Consider the following 13,844-nt stretch of genomic DNA (forward strand, 5'->3'; position numbering starts at 1 on the left):
CCAAATGAATTTCTTCCCTACTGTAAAATGAGTCACTCCATATTATAAAACAGCAAGTGTAGTATTTATGATTATATAGTAGGCTATTTGGAAGCATTGCATGCAGAGTTGAATACAAATAAAGAAAAGACATTCAGTGCAGAAAAACACCATTTGTTTTGCACTGTGATTTTATATCATTTGAAACACACTACTTTTAACATTTTATCAGACACGAGGTATATTTGGAAAAAGTATCAGTATCGGATTGGTATCCATACCAACCTGAATTTTACTCTGTATTGGACCAGTAAGAAAATCAGTGGTATCACTACGGCAAACTCTAATGATCACGTGCAGGCAGAGCCACAACCCACTAAGGAACTAATAATTATTATTGAATGCAGATGCGTTTAAAGTTTCCATGAAAATTAGAACTGAATACCTTTTTGAACAATCCCAAAATCAAATCAGTCGCTCTTTATCGCATTTCTGGCCTTTTTCTGAAAGTTTCTTTCAAATCCACTTACTGTTTGCATTATGTGGCCAACTAACAAACCCAGACGATTCCATCACTTCCTGGCAGAGGTAACAACTTTGTCCTATTTTTCAAAAACTAGCACATAGGGCGGTGAATCTTTGGGCACCACATGATTCGATTTAAAGCGATTTTCGATTCAAAATCTATTCTTTTTTAATAACATTGGGTGCCAGTTCCACGATTAACTACATTCCTCCATAAAAACTGCTATGATACATTTCTAAAATACTTAAAAAAATTTTAAAAAAAAAACTAGTTTGGTTTGATAAAATTCTACCCAAACATTTAATAAAGTCAAATACAAATAAGGCAACAAGAGAAGTATCCAGCACTTTTCTTTTCTAAAGTAAATTTGACAGCAGATATCCCTAAATATCCATCCATTTCCTACCGCTTATTCCCTTTGGGGTCACAGGGGGCGCTGGTGCCTATCTCAGCTACAATTGGGCAGAAGGCGGGGTACACCCTGGACAAGTCGCCACCTCATCGCAGGGCCAACACAGATAGACAGACAACATTCACACTCACATTCACACACTAGGGACCATTTAGTGTTGCCAATCAACCTATCCCCAGGTGCATGTCTTTGGAAGTGGGAGGAAGCCGGAGTACCCGGAGGGAACCCACGCAGTCACGGGGAGGACAGATCCTGAGCCCGGGATTGAACCCCAGACTACTCCGGACCTTCGTATTGTGAGGCAGACGCACTAACCCCTCTTCCACCGTGAAGCCCAACCCTAAATATCGTTTTTTGAATTTTTTGAATCAATTAAGAATCGTTACAAATAAGACTCACGATTCATTCGGGAAAAAAAAAAAGTTTTGACACCCCTACTAGCTCATATGTTGGAAGCAATAACATGTACTGGCATGAAGATAAAAAACTAACAATTTTGTCTTTGTTCTCTCAGGATAGTCAGCTATGAGGCGGGTAAAGGAGCTTTAAAGGCACGCTCCCTGTGGAGACTGGAGCCTTTGAGGATCAGGTGAGTTCCCACCCTATATACACATAGATTTAAGAAATATGAAAACCTCTCCTGACTTTGAGATGTCACTACAATTTATAAGTCCTCCAGAGGATTCTGTTTACGTCTCTTTCAATCTTCTCCTCACACTCTCTCCTTTCCTTTATCTTTCCACCAATGCCATTTGTCTCCCATAATGTTGTGGCATCTCTCTCTGTGTTCTTTTCAGCACACCGGTGTGCAAACCTTATCCCCATTAAGGGCCGCACAAGAAAAAAAAATTAAGGGATGCAAAGGCCATTTTGATGTATTTAATTTCAAACAAATACAGATATTTTGAAAGATGTGCGCTTTGTTTTATTACTAGGGGTGCATGATAGTGATAATGATAGATTGATATTTATCGTGCCGATGTGCCTAATTCCCGGTACCTGGGAATCAATACGGTACTCATTTTGGTACATTTGTGTGTGTTAGTAAATATAAATTTTTGATGATAAAATATAATTTTTAATGTAACTTTAAAGGGGAACATTATACCAGACCTATGTAAGCGTCAATATATACCTTGATGTTGCAGAAAAAAGACCCATATATTTTTTAACCGATTTCCGAACTCTAAATGGGTGAATTTTGGCGAATTAAACGCCTTCCTATTTATCGCTCTTGGAGCGATGACGTCAGAACGTGACGTCACTTAGGTAATAAAGCCGCCAATTTCTCAAACACATTAAAAACACCGCTTCTCAGCTCTGTTATTTTCCGTTTTTTCGACTATTTTCTGGAACCTTGGAGACATCATGCTTCGTCGGTGTGTTGTTGGAGGGTGTAACAACACAAACAGGGAGGGATTCAAGTGGCACCACTGGCCCAAAGATGCGAAAGTGGCAAAAAATTGGACAAAATTTGTTCCAAATACCAGGGTGTTGGGAAAGCCGACGAAATGGTCAGTCGTTTCTTCCGCACACTTTACCGACAAAAGCTATGTTACTACAGAGATGGCAAGATTGTGTGGATATCCTGCGACACTCAAAGCAGATGCATTTCCAACGATAAAGTCAAAGAAATCTGCCCCCAGACCCCCTTTGAATGTGCCGGAGTGTCTGCACATTTTACCGGCGGTGCTAAGGCAGACATGGCACAGAGATGTATGGATAACCTGCAGATGCATTTCCAACAATAAAGTCAACTAAATCACAAAGGTGAGTTTTGTTGATGTAGTTGACTTATGTGCTAATCAGGCATATTTGGTCGCGGCATGACTGCCAGCTAATCGATGCTAACATGCTACTTAGTCTAGCTGTATGTACATTTGAAACTATATTTACGTCCAGCGTTTCTTCCCCCCCCACATTTAAAGCCAAACAAACACTTACCAATCGATGGATTTAAGTTGATCCAGTGTCACAAGAAGCGAAACTTCCGATCGTTGGTCTGCACATTTTACCAGCGATGCTAAGGCAGACATGCCCAAATAGCGTCAATAGCTTCAGTTTCTTCTTCAATTTCGTTTTCACTATCTGCCTCCATACTCCAACCATCCGTTTCAATACATGCGTAATCTGTTGAATCGCTTATGCCGCTGAAATCTGAGTCTCAATCCGAGCTAACGTCGCTATATCTTGCTGGGCTATCTGTATTGGCATCACAGGATGACGTCACAGGAAAATGGACGATGGCGTCACAGAGAGCGAAAATCAGGCACTTTAAAGCTTTTTTTAGGGATATTCCGGGATGGGTAAAATTTTGAAAAAAAATAAGATAAGCCACTGGGAACTGATTTTTATTGGTTTTAACCCTTCTGAAATTGTGATATTGTTCCCCTTTAAAAAAATGTACTTGAATATGATAACCGCTGTCCAGTTGTTAACCTTTTTTTATTTTTACTTTTCTGAGTCTCATTTGTATAACATTAGTTTGCAATTACAGTTGCAAGTCAAATACTTTAGATGGCTTTTGTGTATAGTTTATGGTGTGTTGGATAGCCTTTGCTAAAGATATTGTTTTTTGTTGCACCCTAAAAAGTGTTAATACTGTAAGTATTGTCCTTATTACACACCAGCTGTTTAATTGTAACGTGCATCTTAGTTGTGGTATTACTTAACAAATATGGAGGTGTTAAAACCACCGTGTAAAATCATTAATGCTAATCCGTAGCATGTCAATAGCAAAAAAAAATGTATATTAGCATCATTTTCGTGCATTTTTGGAAAAGTGAGGCCTTACTTAACTTACCGTTGCAGCGTAACCAACATGTTGAAAGATGTATATTGGACCAAAAATACAAAAAACTCATCCGTCTGGAGCCACAATAAGTCAAAGCCTTATGTATCCCGGTGCCGAAGAAGAACTCTGTCAGATGTCTGAATGACTACCGTCCAGTTGCACTTACACCTATAGCTATGAAGTGCTTCGAGAAGCTGGTACGGACCCATATCACCTCAGTCCTCCCTCCCGAGCTCGACCCACACCAGTTTGCCTACAGAGCCAACAGGTCCACAGAGGACGCCATCGCCACAGCCCTACACTCCTCCCTGGGTCACCTGGAGACGGGGGGAAGCTACGTGCGGCTGCTTTTTGTGGATTATAGCTCGGCATTTAACACCATTATTCCTTATAGACTGGTGTCCAAACTGTCAGACCTGGGTCTCTCGAACTCCATCTGCATGTGGATTAAGGACTTCTTATCCAACCGCCCCCAGAGGGTGCAGTTGGGTCGCCACATGTCATCAAGCCTGCACCTCAGTACCGGCTCTCCACAAGGCTGCGTGCTGAGCCCCCTTCTCTACTCCATCTACACATACGACTGCACACCTGCCCACTCCAGCAACTCCATCATCAAATTTGCGGATGACACCACCGTAGTGGGGCTCATCTCGGAGGGAGACGAGGCTGCATATCGGGATGAGGTGGAGAAGCTGTCGGATTGGTGCAAAGTCAACAACCTGGCCCTGAACACCTCCAAGACCAAGGAGCTGGTCATAGACTTCAGGAGGAAAAAAACGGACATCCTGCCCCTGATCATCAGTGGTGACTGTGTGGAGAGGGTCTCCGACTTCCGCTCCCTGGGAGTCCACCTGGCCAACGACCTATCCTGGAGCACCAACACCACGGCTACCATCAAGAAGGCACACCAGAGACTGCACTTCCTGAGAATACTCAGGAACAACCACCTCTCACAGGAACTGCTGGTGTCCTTCTACCGGTGCTCCATTGAGAGCATCCTGACCTACTGCATCTGCGTGTGGTTCAGCAGCTGCACGGCCGCAGAGAGAACGGCGCTCCAGAGAGTCATAAAGACCGCCCAGAAGTTAATCGGATGCCCCCTCCCCCCCTGGCTGACCTGTACAGCTCCCGCTGTCTCAGGAAAGCACAGAGCATCCTGAAAGACCCATTCCACCCCGGGCACAGCCACCTGGAACTGCTACCCTCAGGCAGACGCTACAGGGTGCTAAAAGCGAGCACCAATAGACTAAAAAATAGCTTTTATCCAAGAGCCATAGTAGCACTAAACAGGCACTGAGTGTCCATATGTCCATCATGTCCTCATGTGTAATGTTTAAATGTTTTTCTATTTTTTTGGACTACAATGTGAAATAATGTTTTATGTATGTATACATAGATACATCTGTCATCTCTATCTTTTTTTTTTTTATTTATTTTTTATTTATTTATTTATTTATTTATTTTTTTATTTTTTATTTTTTTTAATTTATTTTTTTTTTTTTTAATTTATACTACCATATTGTATATGCACCTTAGGAGGAGCTGCTCCAATTTCGTTGTTCTTTGAACCTGTTCATTGCAATAATGACAATAAAACTCTATTCTATTCTATTCTATTCTATGTAAGTGTTATGATGAAGGCAACACATTAAGTAAGTGTCTTAGAGAGTGAGATAACTCCTGGAAATTACTGGTTTAAAACTGCCAACTGTATAAATGTGTGTGTCCAAGTTAAAGGAAAGGACAGGTTGTCGTCTTCTAATAGATGTATTACAATCTTTGCAACCTGGGTATTGTTTGCGGTGGTCTGGAACAACATGATAAACTTTGTTGTGGTCTAGAACAACATGACAGACAATCAGAATTACAGCCTATATTACATACAGAAAATGTGTCATGAGACAATATAAAGTTAATACACAGAGGACATAAGTAAAGGAAATTTAAATGATCTGAAATATAACTACAAACGAGGCATAATGATGCAATATTTACAAACAGCTAGCCTAAATAGCATGTTAACATGGATTATTAGCACTCCGCACAAGTCGATAGCATCGACAAAGCTCACCTTTGTGCATTCATGCACAACATAAGAAGTTTGGTGGACAAAATGAGACAAAGGGGGAGTGGCATGAAACACGTCTTTCGGTGGCAGCGTCAGAAAAAGTTGTATGTAAACAAACTATGGTGCGTTCAAGGGCCAACAAAATTAGTAGGACAAAACAGTGCTGGCCAAATACTGTCATCAGTGAAGCATGTTGAATACAAACAGTAGGATTTCCAACAATTAGGATGACTTGCGTCATGTTTGTCCTCCTACAGTAATGTGGACCCTGACTTAAACAAGTTGAAAAACTTATTCGGGTGCTCCCATTTAGTCGTCAATTGTACGGAATATGTACTGTTCTGTGCAATCTACTAATAACAGTTTCAATCAATCAATCAAACACTGTCAAAATAACCCATATATTTTTCCCTCATCTTTTACCATTTTTGAAAAAGTTCCAGGGACCCACTAGGGCGGGGCTAAAGAGCCGTGGGTTGCTGACTCCTGACCTAGGTAATGTTGCAATTTGTTAAATAAAAATAATTTGTCAGGTCGTTTACTGCCAAAAAAGTCCCAATAAATCCGATAACATATAAAGATAGCTTTGATGTGCCGGCTGGCCACCAATTGGTATCAGCCGCTTTTAGTAAAAAAGTATGTGATCAGCCATTGCGGATTAATGTCACTTACAAACGCCAATCCTCTCGGAACTGACAAGTAGCTAGCAGCTTATGTGTCTCCAAAAACGATGTCGAGCCTCTCCTCTAAACTAATAAAAATCAAAGTTATTACGGGAAATAATCTGCTTTTTTTGGTAACCTTAAATATTGTTATTAAGTACCATCACTGGAGAGCGAGGCTAAAATATGTTGTACACCCACAGGGAACGCCAGTAGCCGGTATGCTAATAGTTGAGCTAACCTTAGCTTCAACCAACACCAAGAATTAAGTGCTTAGTAAGTGTAGATGGAACCACGTTACAGCAGAAAGTAAACAGATATTAAAATGAAATCAACAAGTACAATAATGAGTCGAGACAGGTTACAAGTGTCAGTTTCAGCCCACGACATTTAAGAGGAGGATCGGATCGATCCATAAATTTGTGGTGTCGCTATTAGGCAGAGTATCATTATAGGATTGATACTAAAGTGATCAGATCAATGTTTTTATTTTCTCAAAACAATGTTGCTGTTTTTAATGTTTACAAACTGGACTGGACACAGGAGGGCAAAAACCTAAAGATTTAAATGGGTAGTAGATAGTTTTTGCTTTTGTTTAGTTATTTACTATTGACTTAGTTTTTCTCAGAAAGGAGCTTAAATACTGCGTTGATATTGTTAAACTGTCTATAGCACTCACTATAAATGTACATTTAGTGCAGTGTTTCTCAAATGGGGGTACTTGAAGGTATGCCAAGGGGTACGTGAGATTTATATTCTAAAAATGGCAACAATTCAAAAATCCTTTATAAATATATTTATTGAATAATACTTCAACAAAATATGAATGTAAGTTCATAAACTGTGAAAACAAAAATACAACAATGCAATATTCAGTGTTGACAGCTAGATTTTTTGTGGACATGTTCCATAAATATTGATGTTAAAGATTTATTTTTTTGTGAAGAAATGTTTAGAATTAAGTTCATGAATCCAGATGGATCTCTATTACAATCCCCAAAGAGGGCACTTTAAGTTGATGATTACTTCTATATGTAGAAATCTTTATTTATAATTGAATCACTTGTTTATTTTTCAACAAGTTTTTAGTTATTTTTATATCTTTTTTTCCAAATGGTTCAAGAAAGACCACTACAAATGAGCAATATTTTGCACTGTTATACAATTTATTACATCAGAAACTGATGACATAGTGCTGTATTTTACTTCTTTATCTCTTTTTCGCAACCAAAAATGCTTTGCTCTGCTTAGGAGGTACTTGAATCAAAAAAAATGTTCACAGGGGGTACATCACTGAAAAAAGGTTGAGAACCACTGATTTAGTGCATGTGATCAGCATCGGTACTGGTATGGGCCGATCTCACGCATGACTGAACGGTATCGACATTCTTAAATTAAACCTTGATGGGAATACCGCTACCAATAACGGTTTAGAAAAAAAATGCTCTAGTGAGAAGATATTACCCGCATTGTGCTGTAGGTAGGTTCAGGTGAGCAAATCAAGTGCTTATTTTCCCCTGAGCTCATTGTAAGCAAACATGGCGTCGATCGCTTGGGACGACTTCACTGTTTCAGAGGAAGACGTTTTGCATAATATTTGCGCCAAATGTTCTGCAAATATTCCACGAGGAGGGTGTAAAAAAATAGTGTTCAACACATTAAAGCGTATCACCCACCTGAAATGCCAGCATCGCTACGACAGTGTTTTGGTTTTTAAAATATACGTCAGGCTTTGGAAATATTTGTGCACCTTTGTTATGCCTCATAATGTACCTCAGTTGTGTTTTTAAAGTTCATATGTCTGCATAGTGATTATAAATGCACTAAGTTTGATGTATGGCCACAATGTCAGGTATAAGCATTATGCTAATTTATACTGGTTTATGCTCTAAGGTGCATTTAAACATCTTCCTGACAGCTCTACTAATGATGTCTGTGAATTATTCGAGTGTGTGACATCGCTTCTCTGTGTTTAGCTGGAGCGGAAGCCACATTCGGTGGGGTCAGGCCTTCCGACTGCGCCACCTCTCCACCGGCCATTACCTGGCCCTGACGGAGGACCGGGGACTGGTGCTGCAGGACAGGGAGAAGTCCGACACCACGGCCACATCCTTCTGCTTCCGGCCCTCCAAGGTCAGATTTCTTTTACTAGAATTGCGCGTTCTAGACCAGTGGTTCTTAAATGGGGGTACGTGTACCCCTGGGGGTACTTGAAGGTATGCCAAGGGGTACCTAAGATTTTTTTAAAAACATTCTAAAAATAGCAGCAATTCAAAAATCCTTTATAAATGTATTTATTTGTTGATGACCGAAGTACTGATATCAACCAAAGCTCCTCATCCCACCCCTCAGTTTGTAAATAATGTAAATGATTCAATGTATATACTATGATGATTAACTTGTGTGATGACTGTATTATGCTGATAGTATATATTTGTACCATGAATGGATTAACGTGGACCCCGACTTAAACAAGTTGAAGAACTAATTAGGGTGTTACCATTTAATGGCCAATTGTACGGAATATGTACTGAACTGTGCAATCTACTAATACAAGTTTCAATCAATCAATCAATTAATTGAAAAATAGCAACAATTAAAAAAATCCTTTGTAAATATATTTATTGAATAATACTTCAACAAAATATGAATGTAAGTTCATAAACTGTGAAAAGAAATGCAACAATGCAATATTCAGTGTTGACAGCTAGATTTTTTGTGGACATGTTCCATAAATATTGATGTTTAAGATTTATTTTTTTGTGAAGAAATGTTCAGAATTAAGTTCATGAATCCAAATGGATCTCTATTACAATCCCCAAAGAGGGCACTTTAAGTTGATGATTACTTCTATATGTAGAAATCTTCATTTATAATTGAATTACTTGTTTATTTTTCAACAAGTTTTTAGTTATTTTTATATCTTTTTTTCCAAGTAGTTCAAGAAAGAACAGTACAAATGAGTTATACCGTTTAATAAATCAGAAACTGATGACATAGTGCTGTATTTTACTTCTGTATCTCTTTTTTTCAACCAAAAATGCTTTGCTCTGATTAGGGGGTACTTGAATTTAAAAAAATGTTCACAGGGGGTATATCACTGAAAAAAGGTTGAGAACCACTGGTCTAGACCAGGGGGGTCCAAAATGTGGTTGCCTTTTCTACCCATAGCTAACTTTTTAACGGCCCGGGGAACATTCTAAAAATACTATTACCAAAAAAAACAACAACATAAAAAAGTGGAATAAAAGAGCAAAGATGTGACGTGTAACAAAAAAAGTTGCAACTTTGACTCTAATAACACAGTTTTTATTATTTAAAGCTGAAAAGTAATAATGAATCAATATCAGCATTGACCTATTCAAGGCTCCAATTACTGTATTTTTTGGACTATAAATCGCAGTTTTTTTCATAGTTAGGCCAGGGGTGCGACTTATACTCAGGAGCGACTTGTGTGAAATTATTAACACATTACCGTAAAATGTCAAATAATAATATTTAGCTCATTCACGGAAGAGACTAGACGTATAAGATTTCATGGGATTTAGCGATTAGGAGTGACGGATTGTTTGGTAAACGTATAGCATGTTCTATATGTTATAGTTATTTGAATTACTCTTACCATAATATGTTACGTTAACATACCAGGCACCTTCTCAGTTGGTTATTTATGCCTCATATAACGTACACTTTTTCAGCCTGTTGTTCACCATTCTTTATTTGTTTTAAGTTCGATTTATACTCCGGAGCGACTTATACTCCGAAAAATACGGTACTTACCATTAAATATTTTACGCTAAAATATTTTGGGGGAAAATATTTTATCTTCTGTGTGTTTGCCACATTAAAAAACTGTTTTCTTTTACAAAAAAAAATTGAACAAACAAATAAAAAAATGTATCAACGGATCTGAAGTTAATCTAGAGACTTAAGTGTTGGTGGTAAAAAAAAAATAAAATAAAATATGACTTATCCATAACACTTTTTTGAGTGGGGCCCTTTTCTTTACTAATAATTTTAGTAGAATTTAAATTTATAAAAAAAAAAAAATACTAACAAAAAAGAACCGTCCCTGCTCAAATTAAAGGGTGTTAAAAGAAAATATTGACCTATTTAAGGCTCCAATTCATTCACATCACATATTTCACAATTACATTTTTTAGAGAGAAAATAATGCATATTTTGTGTTTTTGCCATTAATAACAGGGTTTTCTTTGACTAGAGATTTCAGATGGACCCGAAGATGATCTAGAGATTTAAGCATTGAATAATGATAACAAAATATATATGACTCATTTTTAAAATTTTTATGACTAATGCCCATTTTGGATCCCCGGTACCAAACTTGAGGGAAGCTCTAAATACACATACACATTTTCAAAATGCCCCCCTGCATGCTTATATTTTTCAGTGTGCTGAATCTGTAGAAAAAAAATTTGGACACCAGTTTGAGACTTTATGTAATGCAGTTATTATAGTAACTCCTGAAACAATAATGATTATAATAATAATACATTTATTTCATAAGTTGCCCTTAGATTCAACGCAGTTAAAAGTTATAATCAAACAGTTAAAAATGTAAGATTAAATAAAGCGTACAGCAGTGCAACTATGGAAAAGAACCTGACAAGAGCGTCAACAGACATAAACAGCTGGGTTTTGAGGTGAGTTTTAAAAGTAATAATGGAGTCAATGTTCCTGATGTCGGGGGGAGTGAGTTCCAGAGGTGAAGGCCACAGCGGTCGAAGGCTCATAACCCCAAAGTGGATTGGCGGGCTGGGGGGCACAGTCAGGTTGATGGAGGAAGCCCACCTGAGGGACTGGGTGGGAATGTTATTGTGGAGGAGGTCGGATAGGTATGGTGGGGCGTGGTTATGGATAGTGTGGAAGTTGCCTCCTCGTGTGGACTGCTAATCACACACGTTCACTGTAGTCCAGCATTCAGAGTTCAATAAAGTTTTATTGCTCATCAAATGGGTTGGCAGGATTCTTGACTTTTCAGACGGTCTCATCAGTTTTCGTCTCTCCAAGCCATTATGCTCCTGGCCGCTACTGATAAGAACAACAGGTGATTAGACAACCAGACCCAGCTGGGCAATCAAATCACTTGCCAGCTGTGTTCCAAAGCCGGTCCTGGCACACCGCACTCCTGCAACAAGCGTGCCGACCACGTCCCCCTCCACGGATAGAACTTGAATGTATGGAGGAGGATCGTCGATGCGATGTTTGATGGGAAGCCAGTGGAGTTGTTGTACAACAGGGCTGAATTAGAAAGGACCAATCGTGGTCGATGATCATGAACTCGGATGAGAGGCAAAACGTCTTCTAAGAAACTAAACAGTCCTGTTGCGATCGATTGAATGCCCTGAGAACGGGGATAATGTGACTAATGACAGGTGTTCTGGTGATTGTATGGGCAGTATTGTTCTGAACCAGTTCAAGTTTGTGGTGGAGACCAAAGAGAGGGGATGGTACAATAGTCAAGACGGGAAGTGAATCGCAGCACGATCTAGAGTGAGTAAGGAGCGGAAGTGGTTGACGTTGCGTTTGTAGAAATAGGCATATCGGATAGTGTGGTTGTTGTGGGTATGGAATGGAGATCGACCGATATGGACTTTCAGGTCCCATACCTATACTGATTATTAGTATTCAAGGCCGATAGTCGGAGTCGATATTGATTTGCAGTAACAATTGATAAAACATGAATAGTCAGTAAATAGGCTTTAGGTTGTTTTTTTTGACATTATTTTTAGGAAATAGAGGGATCAGTAACGGACTCAGTGGCCTAGTGGTTAGAGTGTCCGCCCTGAGATCGGTATGTTGTGAGTTGAAACCCCGGCCGAGTCATACCAAAGACTATAAAAAATGGGACCCATTACTTCCCTGCTTGGCACTGAGCATCAAGGGTTGGAATTGGGGGTTAAATCACCATAAATAATTCCCGGGCGCGGCACCGCTGCTGCCCCCTGCTCCCCTCACCTCCCAGGGGGTGATCAAGGGGATGGGTCAAATGCAGAAGACAAATTTCACCACACCTAGTGTGTGTGGGACAATCATTGGTACTTTAACTTAACTTAATTACATAATTATTTATGCAGCATTCTGGCCTTCTTCACGTAGCTTTTAGTTGAGTAATTTTTTCAAGCCTGGATGTTACAGAAAGTATGAGAATGTGTGAGCTGCTGCCTGCCTGCACTTCTTTACTTATGTATAAAAAGTCCCCTTATTGTCACAGTATTCACACAAAATTTAGTTTTTCGGCAGAGATCTCTTTATTGTCATCTTCATGTCCATCCACCTGTGTCGCACAGATTGAATCACAGTAAATGACACTCTGTGCGCTCCTTTAATGAGCCCACACTCTAAACAGGACCACGAAGACGCCAAGAAAAAAACGACAAATACTGGATTTCATGGCAAAAAAAGAAAGTTTTGACAAGTGAGCAGAAGAGATGTACGGCACAAGCAACCAGCAGTGCATTAGGGAGAGAAAGGTGAAAAGGAACGAAATGGCAAGTGCTGGAGTTTGAGTCTGTTTATTTGGAACATGCAAGCATACAACATGATACATCACAATTTCCAGTATTCAACATGTTCGAAAAGGAGTAGGAAGAAGCAGAGCTTATTTAATCCTACCCCTTTTCCTGTACATAGCAGTTGCTAAAACTTTTTTTCACTTCCTGTTCTCAATTTGATCACAATATACTCCATAAGTAATAACAATAAACATAAATGATAATTAGTGAAGTAAGTTATGTTTCATATGGTGAGATAAGTAAGATTATGTAGAAAATGAATGGATTGATGAAACAGATTCAGAATGTTTATCATGATTCATCTTCTTTGTACTTTGTAAACACTAAGTTTGAAGAGTTTCTTGAAGTGGATTATATTAGTACATTGTTTTATTTATTTACTTAATCCATTCCATACTTTAATTCCAAATACTGATATACTAAGGTCTTAAGTCTTGTACGTGCGTACAAAAGTTTTAAACAAACTTTTTTTCTAAGATTATATTTCTCCTGCTTCAGCAGTGGTTTTAACGGTCTACTTTTGTAATTACTTTTTTATACTAAATACTGGTGGTATATGTTTATATATTGTACCTGCTGATGTAGTCCTGTTGTCGTTGTAAAAAAAAAAACATCCAATACCGATATACGATAAAATGCCAAACATCATCGCTAATAATTGGCCTGTTCAATAATCGCTCGATCACTAGTATGAAATGTGAGAGTGCTGTCGAGGACAACACGCAGACTTTTAACATAGGGGAGGAGGAAACCAAGGAGTGGTTTAGATGACGGTGAGACTGGGGTGCTTGGTGAGTGTGGACTTGGAGCCAATGAGCACTGTTTTACACTGTTCATTTTGAGAAAATCAGAACCGTGATTTGATTT

General features: G+C 38.9%; 1 protein-coding gene across 2 annotated transcripts in view; it reads left to right on the forward strand.

The window, feature by feature from the left end:
- The window catches only part of ryr3 (ryanodine receptor 3), a 380,753-nt gene that overhangs the window by 112,953 nt on the left and 253,956 nt on the right, over window positions 1-13,844 (forward strand). For both annotated transcript variants that reach the window (XM_061886489.1, XM_061886490.1), the window contains exons 10-11: window positions 1,432-1,506; window positions 8,418-8,574. In XM_061886489.1, the coding sequence (XP_061742473.1) occupies window positions 1,432-1,506; window positions 8,418-8,574 (232 nt within the window). The remainder of the gene's footprint in view (window positions 1-1,431; window positions 1,507-8,417; window positions 8,575-13,844) is intronic.

Source organism: Nerophis ophidion, linkage group LG24, assembly GCF_033978795.1.
Source record: "Nerophis ophidion isolate RoL-2023_Sa linkage group LG24, RoL_Noph_v1.0, whole genome shotgun sequence".
Lineage (NCBI taxonomy): Eukaryota > Metazoa > Chordata > Actinopteri > Syngnathiformes > Syngnathidae > Nerophis > Nerophis ophidion.